We start from the raw sequence: 20,484 nt of genomic DNA on the forward strand, positions 1-20,484 counted from the left end.
CAATTTTTTTTTGCAAACAATTTTTAAGGAAGCAGAATTTGGCCCCAAATTTTAATAGCTATTAACTATTGCTTTACTATTAGAGCTGGTTTGCCATTCACTGTATGGTATATTGGCCTTGGTGTGTATATAGTTTTTGTATAATTTTTTTTCATGATGTGGAAAATGAAAGCAAAGAGATAGTTCATTCTCAAATATTGTTTATCTATCATTTTAGGTAGGTATTGTTTATCTATCATTTTGAGGTAGTCTTTAAAACTCCTTACATGCAAATATTTCTTTCATTATCTCCCACCTATCATCTACCCTCTACAAATACAAATTTTGAAAAAGTAAAACATTTCAATCAAACATAAATTTTGTTACTCTTTAGAGTATTTCATTTTGCTCTAGAGAAGAATCAAGATAAAATGGCAAACTTCAATGGTATTTTTTTTCTTTGACACTAAAAGGAAATAAAAAACCAAAGTATTTGATGTCATTTCATGGACATCTGTAAATAATAAAATCCTTTCTCTAATTATGATTATCCATGTGCGTGTTTTAGAATTTTTTTAATGTTTGTTTATTTTTGAAGGAGAGAGAGGCAGAATGTGAGCAGGGGAGTAGCAGAGAGCAAGGGAGACATAGAATCCAAAGCAGGCTCCAGGCTCTGAGCTGTCAGCACAGAGCCTGACGTGGGGCTCGAACTCACAAACTGTCAGATCATGACCTGAGCTGAAGTCAGACACTTAACCGATTGAGCCACCTAGGTGCCCCCCATGTGCTTGCTTTAAAATGTTCAAGTTCAAGTGCTAGCAAGATTTACCAGGAGTTGGGGCGCCTGGGTGGCGCAGTCGGTTAAGCGTCCGACTTCAGCCAGGTCACGATCTCGCGGTCCGGGAGTTGGAGCCCCGCGTCAGGCTCTGGGCTGATGGCTCAGAGCCTGGAGCCTGTTTCCGATTCTGTGTCTCCCTCTCTCTCTGCCCCTCCCCCGTTCATGCTCTGTCTCTCTCTGTCCCAAAAATAAATAAACGTTGAAAAAAAAAATTAAAAAAAAGATTTACCAGGAGTCAGGTTTTATTTTCTTGCTCCAAGATTCTCTCATAAGGTGAAGACATTACCACTCACTGTATTAATGCAAATATAACCATGTTGGAGTGCAGACATAGCATATCCAGTTCTGTCTCGGTGGGTTTGTCATGCTCTTTCAGGAAAAGAATGGGTAAATAGTGCTTTTCTGCAATTCTAGCTTGAGAAATAAACAGGCTCCTATATTCTTTGCTGATGCTTAATGTTTTCCAGTGGGGAAAAAGATAAATGACATTCATAATAAATATCATGAACAGGAGGGCACTTGAGGAATAAATTAATAAAATCTACCGGTGACATTTATTCCACCTTAGCAATAATCAATCAAAAGCTACAAATTAAAGACCTCCTACATATCCATCACTATTGAAAGAGTGATAAGAAATGTATAGATACAATCATGGAATCATAGAGTCTGAAAAAAGATAGGAGCCTTAAAATTCACCTCATCAAGATGTACATCCTATCCATTGGATGCTCAGGGGGTTTTTGTTGTTTCTAATTCAGCCCCATCTGATTATCTCTGAAGCTCCAGCACATACAGCGCATTAGCTGTCAGTGGAAAGCATCCGAAAGTGTTTCTTGAATGAGTGAATAAATAAATTCATGATTATAGGCATCCCCACCAAGTGCTTGATTCTTCAGCCCATATTTAAGTGCTAAGTAATTATATTGAGTAGAAGTAGTTTTCCCTATATTTCTTGAAGACCCTTTTGTAATTAGACATAGGTGTTTAATTTTTGTGAGGTAGGTATTATGGGATTTGTGTAGTTAAGAAATCTGTATAATGATGGGTCCACACGGGATTAACTCGCTCTCTGTACTGGACCTGGAAAAGGAGTTCAAAGGTAGATCAAGCACAGGGACCTGCCGCTCACCTAAGAGGGAGGAGGAAGTCTCTTTAGTCCAGAAATGAGACTTGTGTGGAAAGACCCTGCTTAGAGGAAAAAAAAATGTCTCGGAGGAAATAGGGGTTTAGGAAAAATAAACAATTTATTAAATAAAAATATTTACTTCATTAGTAAATTTTTTTAATCTTAAAAGAGTTCATTTCTGAAGGAACCTAGGTTTGTTGTCTCTAGCAGCCTGCTCTGACAGGATGCCCTTGGCCTGAATTGGCCCTCCAATTCAACAGGTGCCCTGTGGCCCCCAGCTGACTGTCTCAGGCTGATTTCTCCCCTGAGCTTTCGGTGATGGAGACCACTTCTCCTTTTCAGGACTATAAACCAGCTGCCATTGGTTTGAAATTCAGTGTCTTTGTTTCTATTTTCTCAAGTCTCAGCAAAATAACACCTGTCCTTCCACATATTATCTTGATGCTCAAGGACACATTTCTTGTCCTATTCTTCCCCAGACTGAGTGGAGCAATCACAGACAAGGCTTTTCTCTTTGTGTATCCTCACAGGCCAGCTTACCTGGTCAACAGGAAAGGTGAGCACTACTTATGACCATGTCTTTCTGCTTACTGCAGGGGCCTGAACCAGGCCATGAACTTGTAAACATCAACATCATCATCATCATCATCATCATCATCATCAATGGTAAATATAAAATCATTTCATCTCAATGCCCTCGTTCCTGAGACACTGATGTAGACCCATGTTTATCAAAGTGTGCTCCTTCAGACATCTGCACTAGAAATGCCTGGGATACATATTCAAAATTCTGATTCTGGAGACGCACTGGATTCACTGAATTGGAATCTTTCAGGCTAATGTTCTGGGATCTGGTTATCTGCACTGCTCTCTGAGTAAGTCTTATGTATCTTATGTTGAGGGTTGTGAACCACTGTGAGAATATCTGAAGGCCTGATATTTCCCTCCCATATCTTTAGCATCATTTTTATACAGGTTAGGAATTTAACTCAGTTAGTCCTCTGCTTTACTATCCACCGTCCAAAATTGCCTGTACAGATGCTGTATACTTGGGAATTAATTAAAATACATTAGTAAGCTTTCTCAAGAAGTGTGTTATTTTATAAAGTTCTTTCTAACATCTAACTTCACTTATGCTGATGTCATTCACCTCATCTCTTCATTCTCTGTCTCACATTTGGGAGGAAAAGGAAAATTATCACCATCCATCATAGAACATTCTTTCTCTATCTGCACGTCATTCTTAAAGACAGCCCTGAGACATGATTATTCCAGAATAAAGAAGCTTTGTCATCATCCAGTAGTCAACCAATAGGATTATAACCCACCTGCATATTCCGGGGACAAACCGAACACATCCCGAACTGAATGCAGCAGGTTCGCCACCGAAGTATCCCCCTCCTTCTGGTTTTGTCCTCAGTGAGGAGTACCACCGAGCACCAGGTTCTGAGCCAGTCCTCCCAGAGCGAGCCCACCCTGATACCCAGACCACCACAGACTTCTTTCCATATCTCCTCAGACAACGCTCAAAATATCTCTCATCCGTTCCAATCCCTTAATCCAGAGGTTGCCAACACCACCATCTCCAGGTCCAGAAACAAAGTCAACATGTGCAGCATCTTCCTTTATGAAATTAAGGAGAAGTTGTCACTGTGGCTAAATAGTAGACTGAAGAGTGCATTCCCCGCCCCAGATCGTGTGTGCACTTAATGCTGTCCAAACAGAACAAACATTTGTAGTTTGCAAGCTCTATTTGGTTTCTATCTTTTTTTTATCTCTCCCCACCTGCTCCCCCACCTCCCTGACCCTGGTAACCACTGCTCAAGTCTTACGTCTATGTGTTTGATTTGTTTAGATTCCACAAGTAACGTCATGCAAGTGTTTTCTTTATGTGTCTGGCGTATTTTACTTCTCCGTGTTGTTGCAAATGACAGGATCTCCCTTCTTAAGGCCGAATATTATCCCTCTGTATGTCCTCAGCATCCCTCACCTGGCCTGTTGCAGTGCTTGTCACACCATCACTAGCCTCTTTCCACTAATCCTCACCATCACAGGCATAATCCTGTGGAAACCAAGTATGGCCACACTGTTTCCTTGCCTAGAGAATAATCAAGCACAGCCAGCATTCTGGAAAGGGGGCTAAGGGAAGGGAAATAGGTAAAAGTGGTCATGGGGCTGAAGCAGACAAGGTATTTTGGGTGTGGTCTGAAAGCCTAGACTAGGCTTCACCAGGGAGGGTCTTGTTTTCTCCACCCCAGAATGGTGGGAGTCAGGGAGTCCCAGAAAGGTGATGGAGTGAGCACAAGACATGGTCCTCCCTCTCTCCTTTCCTGGTAACATAACTTCCCTGCTTCCTTCCCTTTGCTATCTGCTCCTCTTTCTTTTCTCCACTCTTTCCCTAACGCTGCCTAGTGTATCTCCCCACTGCTGGTTTGTGATCTCCTTTCCATTTTCCTTTTCCCCCTCTTCTTCCTCTTAAGCTTCAGTGTCTTCTCTTCCTCAACCCCAGCTCCTGCCTTCACACTCCTTAAAATGGCACTGGAACTTGGATAGCTTAAAAATACATTTAATTCTTTGTATAGCCTACTATCAACCTAACATAGGGTGTTTCGTATCTTTCTTTTGCCCAAAAGGCTGCTTAAAATTAGTTACATGTAGTTACCATTTGCATTTGTTCCTCAATTGCTTTTTCCTTCTGGCAAGTGACCCTAAGTAGAATGACAGCATCCTTGCCTTTGTCATTATCAATTACTCTGTGCATCAGTGTTCAGTGTCGTGGGAATTACATGAGCACTGGAGTGAAATTAACTAATGTGCCATACTTGATTCCTTGTTACTATAAATTATCTTAGCCAAAATACCAAGAAAGGATAATAGCCATTTTCAAATTGGGCAATATATCCAACTGAGTCATAATGCAACAGGAACCATAGGGAAACTTAATGAAAAAAGAAATATTTTTTAAGCATAGCAAGTAAAGCTTTAAAATATGTGCAAATTTGAAAACTATTATTTAACATTTCATAAAAAGAAATAAAAACACTCTGACCAAAAGTATAATCATGTGAATAAATGTGTGCATAATTTAAGCACAATACCTAATTCCAATGAAACACACAAATATATATGTATATATATACATTTATATATATATATATATATTTATGTATAGTCTCAAAAGGTGTTAGATATTTTTTGTGCAGAAGACCATTCATATCAAGTCAGATTGTTTGAAAATCAGAGATATTAATAATCATTTCAAATTTAATACACTTTTTAAAATAAAGAAACTGACCCATTCAGAGAGATCAACACTGAAGGATGAAAGGTGAAAACACTTCCATTCTGAAAAGGGCATCTCTGTGTATCCTGATGAACTTAGACTCCTGCTTGGTTTAGTTTTGCCTCCCTACTCCCAGGGGGCAGAGTATGAAAGGCTGATCTCCAAGGTGAGCAGTTTTCAGATGCTACTGAGGCCCTTGGTTTAGGGACAAAGGATATTGATGGCCATTGATGGTAGATGTAGCTCAGATTACTTGATTAACCCCTGCCTAGAGCCTAAATTAAAAAAAAAAAAAGCCAGGAGGCAGGGACAAAGTACCTTAGCAACACTGGGATACGTAGTGAGCCATTTTCTGAGAACGAATGTCCATAGATGCTAGAGACAGGATGGGTATCAAGGATGGCCAAAAAACTCACACAACACCCCAAAGCATAGAAATATGGGTGAATGATTGTGTGTACCGTATATGAGTAACTCTCAGGAAAGAATAGAGAAGCTGGAGGGAAACTGGGCACCACACTGTGAAAAAACAAGTCAGTTCCATTTCTAAACCCCAAACCTGAGTGATGAACAGAAGAACAATGTCAAGAGGAAAATAACGTTGTTCCATCCAATTTTATGAGAGCGATGCACTCTGCAAGAAGATGTATGATTGATGGGAAATGAGGCAGAGATTCTGAGGCTTTCCTGTCTGGGATGCTTTGGGACATTGAAGCAACACAAATCACCATATGTAAGAGACGCCTGCTGGCACAGAGGTAGGGAAGCAAAACCACCTTCTCAGAAGAGGCTCATGAAAATATTTCTGAAGGATGGGAGTACAATATTAGAAAACTACCTCATGTATAATAGATAAGATTTTGAGGTCCTTAAACATGTTTTTGCAGAATATATGGCGTTTACCTTATTTTCCTGAATTAAAGACCATTTCATACCCCCTCCTTCCACATTCATTGTCTATCGATAGTTGGGTTGCTAATTTAGTGAAGAAGAGGACAGAACTGCTTCACATTTCTGCAAACTTCAAATTAGAGGCAAAGGAAGTCAGGAAAACCAAATATTTTATTCTACTCAGTGTCGGGCTCTGCACCTAGGTACCTGCCTACCAACTCTACTCTTACTACCTTAACCCAAAGCCACCATCATTTCCCCCACCAGCCATTTCAAAAATAATTGCTATATGGTTGTTGATGGTTGAGCTACCAGCTTTTGACTCACCCACTAGTGGGTGGACGGGGGATCCTTATTAATATAGACTCCTGGGACTCCTACTAAACCCACTGAATTGAAACATTGGGAGTCTGACCCAAAGAATCTACCTTTTCTCCCTCTTTCCAGGTGATTCTTATGAGCCCAAATATTTACAAATCACAGTAGCAGTGTTACTTTTTTTGATTCATTTAACAAATCTACATGAAAAAGGATTGTCTTCCTCTCCAGTTGTATCACTTGGTTAAGAAACTGAGAGCAAATATTAATCTCAGGAGAGCCCCAGGGCTTACTGCCTCCCCAGATGCCTGCATTTGGGTAACAGAAATATTTATATTACCCTTTGGAATATGATATTCTCATAAATGTCAGCCTGTGATAAGATAGCAATAATGAGTCTTTATACATTTTATGTATGTTGCTTATGTCATCATTCAGAAAAATCAAACAGACTAAAACCAGAATTTTAAAACCCCCAAATTAACTTAAGTATCCAGGGAAACATTTTAATTGTATAGATGAGAAGCTTGAGAGGCAAAGACTGGGGCATGAATGACAACATGGGCCTCGGCTGGATCCGGGGTCCAGGTGTCCTGAGAAAGCCCATGGTTCTACTCACCATCAGTGTGTTTTCCTTCCTCCCCCCTCCCCCTTTTCCTCTTCTCATATCAGAAACACATTCTGACTTCCACTCTTCTCTATCTGTGCCCCAGTGATGAACAATCCTTTCCTTCATTCTGAGTTCTTCAGTATTCAGAATTTACCTTCAAACCATGTCTCTCTACAGAGGATTTTCTTAGTCTTTCAAAGCTACAGATTGCTTGAAAAAAAATTGTTCCTCATGGTGCTATAGACAGTTTATAGTTGTTCAAAATACATGTATTTCCCAAAGTCATATTAAACTAATTCTTTAATGTAAATATTCCCTTGTCAGTTTCTGTTCTACCATCTTGCAGCTTGTCTTCTACCTTTGAGAAAATTGTTCATATCTGACATTAAATCTCTTGATATACATCTCTGAGGAACATATTATAATCATCATGACCACAAAAGAGATGACTATTGTCATATAAAAGGAAAGATTCCACAGGGAACATGTGCCTTCAGCATCAGAAATGTGTTTATTTTCATTTAGTACTTTTTTTTTGTCCCACCTCCCCCACCGGAGGTGAAATTATCTGACAAATTGAATATCTTTATTTGGATGGCGGGGGCTCATGAGAGTTACTTCCTGAAATGCAAATAGAGAAATATGCATCTCAAATCAAAACTCTAATGTGATTTTCATTCAACAGAATTTATTTTGAATGATCTGTGTGTTTTATTGCCTAGCTTCTAAATCTATGGATCCTCAGTAAAATTGGTCCCATATTGGGCACTAGTTTTCACTGTGCAAACATTAAGTTGATCTTTTTAAAGTGGGCACAAGCTTAAAACAGATTCCTTCATTTCCAAGACTTTAATCTTTATTACTTTTTTCTTTAAACCTGAGGTTGACTGGAGTTTTCCTTTTAAAGCATTTACTCAACTTAACTTCAAAACCTCTTAGCTGAGTTAGCCATGTGTGGCATGGCTTTTTAAAAAACTTTTTTTAATGTTTATTTTTGAAAGAGAGACAGACAGATTGTGAGTGGGGGAGGGTCAGAGAGAGAGGGAGACACAGAATCTGAAGCAGGCTCCAGACTCCAAGCTGTCAGCACAGAACCGGATTCGGGGCTCCAACCCATGGACCATGAGATCATGATCAACTGGGGCTGAAGTCGGAGGCTTACCTGACTGAGCCAACCAGGCGCCCCTGGTATAGTTTTTTTAAATTTAAATTTCAAAAGTTACATGTAATAAATTTTAAGAATATTAAATGCTTAGTACATAATATCAACTTTTTCCCAGAGAGATGCAATTTTCTATGATTTCTTTTTTAAGTTTGAGAATCTCCAAAGGAAAAGGATCATGTTTCAAATTACACTTCTTAATAATTGAAATGAAATCTGTTCCCTAGGTAGCAAATCCCTAAAGGTTTTCCTTACATCATCATGTGTTTATAACTTCTTGTTAGATAGAATAGGTGCCAGACCATATGATGAAAAATGTCTAGCACATAGAAGCATTATAGTGAAACAGTTAAAATGTAAGCTAATGAGTCAGACTATTAATGCTCAAATCCTGTCTTCTCTATTTACTACCTGGGTGACTGCACAGATTCTTAAACTCTCTGTGCATCAGTATCACCATTTTAAAAGTATTTGCTCAATACTGGCCAGTGCTTAGAACAGTGTTGGGCAGAGTTTACTATATAAATACTAGCTTTACTATATTATTATTACTATAGAAGTAGATCTATTGTTATTATATAGTATAGCAATTGTTATATTGTGTTGTGCTATATTATTAACCTAGTGAGTACTCACTACTTATGAAATAGAGGACTATGGAAATATATTCTTTTAATATTTATGAATGTTTATTTATTTTTGAGAAAGAGAGAGACAGAGTACGAGCAGGGGAGGGACAGAAAGAGAGGGAGATACAGAATCCAAAGCAGGCTCCAGGCTCCGAGCTGTCAGCACAGGGCCCGACGCAGGGCTCGAATTCACAAACCATGAGATAACGACCTGAGTCAAAGCCAGCCGCCCAACTGACTGAGCCACCCATGTGCCCTGGAAATATATTCTTTTTACTGAAATATTTTAAGTTCACATTTCATTACATTGAAAAAAATAGCACTTTAGCTATGGAGTAATAGTAAAGATTGGAAGTTGCATTTGATTTGCATTGGAGTCCTTTTCCTGAAAGACGGCTGAGGATTATAAGGGCCTGGCCTATGCAGTGGAGATCTCACAGGGTGGGGGATGGACAGATAGAATATCTTTTACCAGCTCCTGGATTCAAAGCAAAGAGTCAAGATAGGAAGAGAAGAAAGGCAACATCTGTAAGTCAAGAATCAAGGCACCAAAAGGAAGGCACAGATGCCAAGGAACTGGAGAACCAGGGACATTGAGAACAGAAAATAATGGGTAAACAATAAACCTGAAGTTGTCACTGAAACAGATTGGGGCAGATGCTGTCACCCATAGCTAGCCTTATGAGACCTGATTCCTGGGCAGGAGGCCGTATGGACCAGCCATTAGTCCCTTCATCACTTCTATTACTGCTGCACTGCTTTCCACCAAACACAACCTGAACTTGCATTTTCGGCAAAGACACACACTCAAGATGATATTCATTACCTTAAAAAATGGTATTCGTGTTCAACTTCATCACAAAAGAAATAGAAAGCACCTCCCTCAGTAGCAAAAAGATAAAATAAACATTCACGTGTCCCTCTGACATCAACACATGTATCAGAGCACAACAAACAACATGATAAAATCATCAACAGAAACAGAGACCTATAAGTTATGGCAGATACTGCAACTAATAATTTTTAGGTATGTCAAAGATTACCTGGGGGGAAAGAAAGAAACAAAAATAACAGAACAAATGTCAAATTCATAAAATTGACTTGTATCTGAAAGAAGGCATCTCCAGAAAGTGATCTTTATCTGAATCATACTTCTCTGAAAGGGGAGGATAGGGAATTCTAGCTTGATCTTGCTCTCAGTCTGTTGAATATTCATTTTGGGCAACAGAACGCAATTTACATCATGTGAGGCCCAGGTCTGTGTGCAGGAACACCCTTTAGGGAACTCAGATGAAGCTTCTAAAATAACAAGAACATTTTCCAGTTCACCGCAGAGGGAATCCGCAGCTCGAATTTCATTTTCTTTGACAGGTTTTTCCAGATTTGCTCAAGAAAATGCCCCAGAGAATGATTCTGCTTAAGTTTTACGTGCGTGTGTGTGTGTGTGTGCGTGCGGGCGTGTGCGTGGGTAATGTCTGTATACATGTTTACATGTAGTTTTTTGATGATAATATTTAGCAATAACAGAGTTTTAAAGAATTTAAATGAACATGACATGCAAACCCAAATAAGAGCATTTTTGTTTGAGGTACCATGAATTTAACCTGTCAACTTTTGCTCAAAGGAGAAAAGAAATACTTTCATCTAAGTCTCTATTGTTTGGTCCTATGGCAGAAATTAATTCTGACTCCACTATAATGTATGGATGCAGCACATCTGAATGAGACTTATGTGTAAATAATAATATGCAGAAGAAGTCATATGGCTAAAAAGGTGCTCAACTTCTAGGATACGTTAACACAAAACAGAAATACCTGCTTAGATTTAAATTCGATACACGTTTTATAAGTATTTTTGCCTGCAAAACATTGACACAATTTGAATTCCTGGTTTCAAAAGAACTACTCTTTTTAAATTTTATTTTTTAGAATTCATAATAATTCTGTTTCTCTTTATAAAATAATCTTTTACAGGAAACTCTTTAAGACAAGTACATTTCTAAATAGAAATAAAATATTATATTAACCTCAACCCTTTCAAAATTATTCAATTTTCTACAAACTAGCTCATTTTTTAAAATACGCAAATGCACAATTTTAAGAGGTAATATTACTCTTCCACTTGACATATATACTGATATTATCAGACAGTGATGAATAATAAAGAAACAGCCCTTACAGCACTGTAGTAAAGATCAAATATTAAAGCAAAGATGGCAGAGTCAATAGACACAGATCCTTCTCATTTTTGTTGTTGCTACTACCGTTTTGGTTTTTTTTTTTTTTTTTGCAAACATTGAATGAATGGCCAACACCTTTGGCATGTTACTTACTGATGGGTAGAGGTAACCTTCTCCATTCATGGCTATATACAATCCTGTCTTCACTCCCTGGATGGCAACAACGCGCAGTCCCACTGGTATGAGGTTGAACAGTGCTGTAAAGATAAACATGGCCTGTCACAAATGGGCAGGGGAAGCAAAGCTTTGCCATCACTTTTCTGTCTTTCATTTCTTTTATTGAAAAAAAAATCATCTATGTTACATACAACCTTCTGAGAAGTTCCAATTAATTAAATTTTATTTCTCTTTCTAATGAAGACGTATCTTCAATGGGTAAAATCAGCCCTTGAGCTTCAACGGATAGATATCAGCAGTCCACCTATAGCATTGCAAAGAATTGGTGGACCAATCCACAGACTCAAGCCTGTAATCATGATTCCAGTATCACAGTCTCTGACATCGTTTGATGCCAAAAGAAATCAGCTGTGAAGATTCTCAAAGAGTGGAATCAAAAAAGTCCAAGTTGAATGCTTAGTCTGGTCTTTCAAACAGAAAGCATGTTTTATCACTGCAGTGTAGGACAGGCTAGAAGTTTAAAAGGTAATTTCAAAACTAAATTAGTCTTGCTGAACCAACATGAGATGCCAGCAGAGCCCAGAAAAGGTGTGTACCTGCCAATGTGCTCAATTTAGAAAGAACGAATCATACTGAACGGCATGCACATTTTAAAGAGAGACATTTTTTTTTACTAATATCTTATAAAACTGTGAGTGATAACTAAAATAAAAGAGGGGAAAGTGTTCAATTTTACCCATCTGTGAGATAAAAACTCATTTATGTTTCCATGTATCATTTCTTCCCTTATTGACCAGAAAAGTATTTTTCTATTATTTTACATAGTACAGATAGCAATGTTATCACTGAGTTTTAAAAAAAAGTCTTAACATTCCTTTAACACATTGTCATCCTGGGGTTACATGTTGACTCTTTTGTGGTTATTCCAGCACCATCCTCAGTATTAACTGCTTCATGATTTGGGGGACCTTAACGTAAATACATTTTTAAGAGAGCTATTAATTATCCACAGTGCTGTTATCTGCTCCCACTCAAGGTCTTAATTCAAGAGTAGTTCCAACTAACTGGATCAGGCCAGAACAGGCAATGACAACCCTGAAATGTTGAAGTAAACATGTAAACAAAATACCTGAGGTTTAGGTTTGCAAATATATTCCACAAAAGACAAATAATTTGAAAAGTGTGGGTAATTTTGGCTTCAATCTATGGGTCTACTCAGTATATAATTAAAAATGTACTTTATAAATTAATTTCTATTTAATTCTGAGGCATCACATTTTTTCTCTGAAGGGTGGGGGAAATTTATACCTTCTTTTCCAAGTATTACATATTACTGATCCCAAGATGTAAAGATGCCTGTGATGAAAGGAACATGGCAGGCCATGGTCATAGATAATCATCCCTAAAGGAATACTCAGGGGCAAAATGATTAAGTGGATACTAGCTTTCATGATTCAAGCTATCTTTGGACTCTTTTCCATAGGATTCTAGAGGCTTATGTTATAAAAGAATGAGGCTTATGCTTGCTCACTTCTATTACTTAATAGTAAACATGAGTGGGAGTCATTGAACAGTACATGGTACTTGTGTCATTGTAACTCAGTATTTCTTCTTTGTGGGACAGGACCATTGGCTAATTTCACTCTTAGCTAGAACACCTAAACTCTCCTATCTCCCTTATATTTTGAAAGGATGGGTACCATAGAACAATTCCTGATTTAGGTGTAAAAGTTCTGGAGAAAAAAAACATAGTTGGATGCCTGTCCTTGAAAACTATTCTAACTTAACCCATTCAAACTTAATCATTCTAATCTTTATACACTCCTAATGGTATTTGTAGGTGCCATATATTTGATAGAGTCCAGATGGTATAATTCTAGAAAGTAAGTACATCATGAACTCATCAAAATAATATGGTATAGGAAAGAGAAAAATTATAGATGATAGCCTAAAATGACCTTACCAAAAAATAGGTTTTTTCCCTAGGATTTTGGTTGGGACCTGAATTCCAAAATGTCAGTTATTATCATTTACAGAAAGACAAATCAAAGTTAATCCATGTAACCACTGTCATGTGGAAGCCCATTCAGAGCTGATCATGATGAATCCATGGTGCTAATTAAAACTACAGATACCCATGTTAATTGAGACATCATTATATTTTCCATTCCTTTTGTATTTTATATAATTATAAAGCAATGTCAGAAAGCCTAGGGGAGTTCAGAATAATAAGATGTTCATGCTACCCTATTTATTCTGTGGAACATTCTAGTTTTCCGTACAGTAGTGATTTTCAACCCTGGCTATACTTTAAAATTAGCTGTATTCATAAAGCAGGATATCCATGCCCAACCACAGACTAATTAAATTAAATAAGAATCTCTGGAAGTGGGTTTAGGGTTTAGGGCATAAGGAAATTTTTTAAAAAGCTCCTCAAATGACGCTAAAGTACAGCCAAGATGGGAACAGCCATCCCAAGGCCTGTAGCATGGTGGTAGCTGTGAGTGATGGGCAATTTTTACACATCAAATTATCAGGTTGGGAATTTCTAAGATGAGAGGGGTGCTTGTAGCATTTATTAAATCTGGTGATGGGAGCAATTACGTTTAAGAGCACAGGAAAACCTCAGGACATCCCCAAAAGCAAACTAGGGGAAAAGAAAACTACACCCTAATCAAATGCCATAGTTCATGGTAAGGCTAATGTTTAGTAGATAGATGGGCAGCTCTAAGAATTTTAAATGAATATACCCTGAAAATGAGTGTGTGATGAAGTAACCTGTGTACTCATTTCTTTCTGTGAAAGATCTCTCCAGGGCACATAGATGCCAATAGTAAGCAGTCAAGTTGCTACAGTATCTTCTCTATTAGGACCAATCACCCATCATCAGTCACTGTCATGCCACTTTCCTTCCTGGAGATTTCTAGATCTCGGGCTGGAAAACCCAGGGAGGATGTTAGGATCAGGCTCACTGTCTGCTGGCCTTTCTCTCTCTTCTCAACTCACCTAAAAATCTCGACAAAGGCAGCTTAGTAGGGTCGTTCTGACTGTACCTAGTTCTAAATAAGCTCATGTTCAGTTGTGGGGATATGTGTCCAACTCAAATCATGAAGATTTGAAGGCTCAAGCCTCAGTTTTGTCATATAGTAACTTTCAAGGTGGCAGCATGGTGACCTTTAGATTATTTCTCCTTATTTTTCCTACTTACAGATTACTAGTCTTTGGTTTGGATTCAGAGGATTATCAAAAATCTGGAATGCATTTGTGAATTCTTACATCACACCCTTCATCAAACCAAAAGGGCAGTGCTGCCAGGACCCGCCTGCCAGCATCTCTAGTGCTCACCCTCATGTTTATAGAATACTTTTCATGGCTTATGATTTTCTGAAGATTAATAAGACTACTGTAATGAACCAGAGAAAAGAAAATAATCTTAAAATTCCATCTAAAAAAATGTGCTTTTCAACTACAAAAGTGATGACACACAAAAGTAGAGTGAATCAGTAATTCCCACAGCTTTTATAAAACTACCGCAGTCCTGCCATGTTTTATTAAGTTTTATGGTCGTATAATTTTTAATGGTCTTTTGAGGAGAGAACCTGTATCTCACCCTGTTTCTCTCTATTCTGCTATGTTTTGGAAAATGTTGAAATGGTAACAAAACTAACCCAACTGGCCAAAAGGGCACATAAAATGGAACAGAAGGTGTGGGACAGCTCTTTGCACAGGAATTCAAGCCCCTTGAGTGTGGGCACTAGAACTTGGTTCTGTGGCTTCTCTACAGGAGATCCTGTCCCTTCTTTATTGTTTAAATTGTTCCTCGACAGTATTAGGGGGGTTAGAGAGGACTGTAAGTGCTGCCAGACTCTTGTTCCTTCAAGTGTGGTTACACAGTAGGAGAAAACAAGCCCCACACATTTAGAGAACAGAAGGTTGTGTGTCTTTTGGTGTCTAGTCTCAGATTTCCAGTTTGGTGTTTAATACTGTTTGCGTAACCAGATACAATTATGTGTGTGTGTGTGTGTGTGTGTGTGTGTGTGTGTGTGCAGATAATGTATAAATCTGCACTTTCACAGTTTAGAAAATATTGTGCTCCTTATTCAATTCTGAAGCAATACGCTTTTAAAAGATAGTGTCTACCTAACACACCTTAATTTGATATTGATTCCCATCGTTAAAAATAACCAACTTGTTTGGCATTACAAAAACCAAAGAAGAAGGTAGGGGAAAAATACATAAAACCTGTGAAGAGAATTATTTTTCTGAGAAACTAAGCAGCATTTTCATATAGCTATGGTTTGTTTCCTTTCTTAAAAACTTTGGCATAAGGGATGGCCTCAAACTCTAAGTCAGAATGTCATAGTTTTTGTAGTAATCAGAGTTATGGAAAACTATTCCTCATGCTCCACTGGATTTTGGTCAAAGGAAATCAGAAAACATTGAAGACATCAGAACTTAACAAATCTTGAGAGTCCATGACTCCCACAAGTATAAGACATAAGAAAAAAAGAATGCCTTTTGTCAAAGAATGGGTAAGGAGATAAAGATAGGGAGAAGAAAATGAACAGACACACATGTATTAGTTTGAACCAGAAGAAACTGGCATCTTTCATAGGTCAAAGATGGTCAAGTCCTTACAATTTTAAAAAGTTCAATCCAATATCAAAATCCCAACAAGTAAACAATGGTTGACATCAGTCTTAAGAATAAAAATGTTTTCTCTTTCTTCCTTGTGTTTGAATTGCTTTACCTTCTCTTTTCTCTAAATCAAAGAAGGAAATAAACCACTTGACAAAAAAAATCAATGAACAAATACAATAGGGAAAAGTTTAAAAGGACAAAAGGACAACATAATAGACACAAAGAGAGAAAAAGATTAGAGATTGAAAAGGAAGAAAATGCAGGTAAACAGAACATTTTTAGGTTGAAAAAAAATTTAAATGATGCAAGGTCCAAATTATAAAAGGTAAACACAATGGCTAGAAAAATATTGACACTTCACATAGTGACATCAAATTCAAAAACAATCTGCTTTATATTATTAGATGATCTTAGGGCTACTAAAAATTGGATTACTAGAACTTAAAACAGAAAGTGCCTATAATTTGGTTATATGTATTCAAATCCTCCCTTCTTCTCATGGAATGATGTTCTATAAATGAAGGGCTAATGTTAAATGGAGGTAAAGATTCATATGCACTCCTGATCCACTGTTAATATGTGAATAAATATTTCCAATAAAATCAGTTTTTGCTTTTCATTCATTTTTCCGAGCATTGGAAAGGGTCTATTTTAAAACTGCTGTGCCAAATTAAAAGGACTTCTATGCCAGAATAAACAGAAAATGGGAAGGGAAAACACAGACAATTGAGTAAGAAGAGACACCAGAATGAAAACACAAATAAGAATTATATATTAAAAAATAGTAAAGTGAAGGCAGACACTAATACAATGGAGGGTCAATGGCTTTTCAACTAAAGAAAAATCATCACAGACCCAAATATATAATGTAAACATTTTGTACAATGTATTTAAAGGTACAGAACTTTCGCATCCTCTCTACAAAAAAGATACTATCTTTTCTGGTTGAATGCAAAGAATTTGAAAAATTCCATTTCCATTATTTGAAACAACTAATCCTTACAGCTCTTGAATTTCCACAATTATCATTAAAAAGCTACAAGCCTGATAAAAACAGTATTTCCAAAGTAAACATGGATTCAACTTTTATCTGGATGCACTGGTGTCCTTATTTCACTTTTAGGATAATGAAGATTAAAAGTAACAATAATGCTGGATGTAACAATCATTTTGAAAAAAAGAGAAAGAGAGAAAATAACCTCTAATTATCTTAAAATGATAGCTTTCTTTTGTTGCTGTTAATGTTTTCATCCATGTGGTCCAAGCACAATGGTAAATGGCATTCTAGTGTGTAACATTTGTAAAAATGAACCAACACAACAAGTATTTGTAAATGTATTTTAAGAAGTCATTTAAGCAGCAGCGTAGCTTCTACCAACTGTGTTAACGGGTGGCCTGAGGTTGTCACTTACTAGAATTAGTGCTGTCATCCTTGGTTCCATCGAGAGCTCCATCGGGATGCATTTGCAAGTAGTAGCCTTGCCTGCAATATAACCTGGTCACTATACCCTTGAGCTGGGGATCTGAAAGGCAAACATAGTTATCATAAGCCTCACAATGTGTCAGAATAGAGTTTCTTTTTTTCTTTTTCTGATTCTTTTCTTTCTTTTTCAGAAGAGGGCATTGGATAGAAGTAGCACCTTTCACTCTCTATCTCCCAGATTCCTCTGTCTGAATCAAACTTAGAGCATATTGATCAGTAAAGGTGAGGAAAAAGCAGTCATACGTTGCATGTGTCAGCAGCAGAAAATAGGTCCTTTTATGAAACTAATGTGTGGATTTAAATTATTAATTAACACAGTTGAGCTACTTAATAATCTATTCGTTTAATTATTAGCTAAGTCCTAAACTAATTAGTCTAATAGTCTAATATCATTCAGGATGGTAGTACAAGAGTTGTGCAAACTTCTGCTTCTAAGAAGCCTTATTAAAGGCTTTTTAATGGATTTTTCTTTTTACTTAATTTGACAAGTAATCCCAAAAGGTGAAAAGCCTATAATAAAAAAAATCATACTAACATTTTGATATGCATTCTTAGAAAAAGCCCCATTATGGAGAATGCCTCTTTGATGTCTAAAGGGTCAGCCTGACTGGCATGGAAGCATCTAGTACTCATGCATGACCCATAGAAAAATGGGAGAGTCGATTTCTGAGCTCAGGGTGAGGCACCATAACAAACCTATGCTGTCAGGTCAGCTCTGTGGCCATAATCTGGACGAATTAGACAGTTTACACACATTTATAACTCAAAAATAGAGTGAAATTATATAACGTGGATTTTGATTCTTAGCCAAAAGAGCCAAGGATAGAGGACAGTGGAAGTTTATTAAAGCAAAACGGGAAATCATATGGTAACAGACTTCTCATTTGATGATTCATTGAAAAGAAAACCATTCAAGTGACCCAGGCTTCACAAAGAGCCAGCTGTACCTTTGAAAATAAATATTTACATGTGGCTTTTCAAAGGCCATCCTTGTTTTATGACTAGATATGATGTTGGACATCATATTCATCACCATGGCAACTGGCAACTCTCCACAATCGCTGAATGGGACATGCAAATACGATCATGCTATCAAACAGTAGAATGGCACAGAACGATGAAGGCTGCCATCTTGCAATTGACAGAAAATTTGTGGATTTGTCAACAGGTGAAGACAAACAAAAAAACACACATGTCAAAAAAAAAAGGCTCTTCCAAACCAGAATACCCTTAGTCTTTTGTTTAGTCCTCAAGAAACTAAAGACAATGTCAATATATATTATTATGGACACATAATATAACTAACAATTTGAGAAATGACTTTTTGGTACTTAGATTTTCTTCAAAGATCATATGATAGTGAAGAAAATCTGGGGGGAATACTGCATGAACACCACAGCATCACATCAGTGTAACTAAATATAATAGATGCTTCTAGAAGACTAGGATTAAAAAACAATCTAAGTGATTATTGGGATTGTGTGACATATATTCCTTATTCTGTAGTATATACCTTTAAAAATCACACAATTCTAAGAAGTGCATTAGTGGGAAAAATTACTCTTGCACCTTAGTCTGCCATTCGCTCAGTAAAATTTGACTGGGTTATTGACCCTCTACGTATTGAGGACTTCTTTTCTTATTTATGCTGCATTGTATTTATGCTCATCACTGCAAATAAATGGCATGGAAAAGAAGAGAACAAAGGTAAAAAGTCAGGTTTTTAATTGCCATGAGGACATACAAGGAATTTCAGAGATTGATAATCCTCTGTAAAAGCTTTATGTTTTGAATCACTTAGTGTTAATAATTCTACATTTTAGCTACTACTTGAATTAAGTAGGTCAGGCAAGGCAGTAAAAGACACATAACCCCCACAAGCTCCCTCACACTTAAAGAGAACACTTCTTCCTCTTCTTTTTTTGTTGCTTTTCCTATTATCAAAAAGACAAGAGATAACAAGTATTGGTGAGAATGTGGAGAAAGTGGAATCCTTGTGTACTGTCGGTGGGAATACAAATTGATGCAGCCACTGTGGAATACAGTATGGAGGTTCCTTAAAAAATTAAAAATTAAACAACCAATCCGCTTGTTACCGCAATCCCACTTCTGGGTACACAGCCACAGGAAATGAAATCGGGGTCTCAAAGAGATCTACAGCTCCATGTCCACTACAGCATTATTCACAATAGCCAAGATATGGAAACAACCTAAGTGTGCATCAGCAAGTGAATGGATAAAGAAAATATGGTATAAGTGCACAACAGAATATTTTTCAGCCTTTAAAAAGAAGGAAATTGTGCCATTTGTGACAACATGGATGGGACTGGAGGACATAAGTCTGAGCAAAGTGTGAGCAAAGAACAAAACCATAGTTTTGAGTTCTCACTCAATATCAAAGAAACGAAACCAAATTGATTTCTATGCATCTAGTTTCACATTATTTGATGTTCTCTTTTTGAGGAACCATAATAACACTGACTGTGCTCTTCCCAGGCGCCAGGCACTGTGGTAAGTACGTTACAGGATTAACTCATTGAACAAACCACAACTTACTTATTAGAAAGCCCACTTTGAAGATGAGAAGGTGGAGTCAGAATGATGGAGTAATTGACAAAGAACACAAAACTGACAAGTGCTCCACTGGGGTTTGAACATGATCTACATTTTAACCACTAAACTGTGTGGCCTCTGGAAGTTGAACAATTGGCCCGAACCATCTTAAGAATCTAAACTAAAATGCAAACCAATCTTGTTTTCTTTTTTTTAAACTAGATTTTAAAGATTAACCACAGCTGTATATAAACCCAAACCCTGCATACTTAGGGCCAAATCAGTGATTAGAACAATCACATGAAGTTAGAAAGAATCAAAGTGCTTGAAAATCTCTTCTATGATCCACCCCACTTTCCCATTGGCCACATTCCCAATAAATTTCCACTCATGAAACCCTCACCAAAGTTGCAGATTTAACACTGTAGGTTTAAACTCATCTGTGTCATTCTCCCTCCTCCACCAACTCCAGTTGGAAGGTACTTGTATCGCTGACTCATCAACTCATGTGAAAGGTCTCAACACTGTGCCTGCCTTTGTCATTCCGGCTAAAGAATTGCTCGGTTTTTGCAGATGCTGTCTTCAAGATCTCCCTCACTTGCTCCTTGTTCT

At 37.5% G+C, this 20,484-nt stretch overlaps 1 protein-coding gene across 6 annotated transcripts in view; it reads right to left on the minus strand.

The window, feature by feature from the left end:
• The window catches only part of FGF14 (fibroblast growth factor 14), a 617,709-nt gene that overhangs the window by 107,616 nt on the left and 489,609 nt on the right, over nucleotides 1-20,484 (minus strand). For 5 of the 6 annotated variants that reach the window (XM_047871263.1, XM_047871296.1, XM_047871288.1 and 2 more), the window contains 2 exons: nucleotides 17,249-17,359; nucleotides 11,172-11,275 (listed from right to left, as the gene is read on the minus strand). In XM_047871263.1, the coding sequence (XP_047727219.1) occupies nucleotides 11,172-11,275; nucleotides 17,249-17,359 (215 nt within the window). The remainder of the gene's footprint in view (nucleotides 1-11,171; nucleotides 11,276-17,248; nucleotides 17,360-20,484) is intronic. The other variant, XM_047871281.1, reaches the window with a different exon arrangement.

This window comes from Prionailurus viverrinus, chromosome A1, assembly GCF_022837055.1.
Source record: "Prionailurus viverrinus isolate Anna chromosome A1, UM_Priviv_1.0, whole genome shotgun sequence".
Classification (NCBI taxonomy): Eukaryota; Metazoa; Chordata; class Mammalia; order Carnivora; family Felidae; genus Prionailurus; species Prionailurus viverrinus.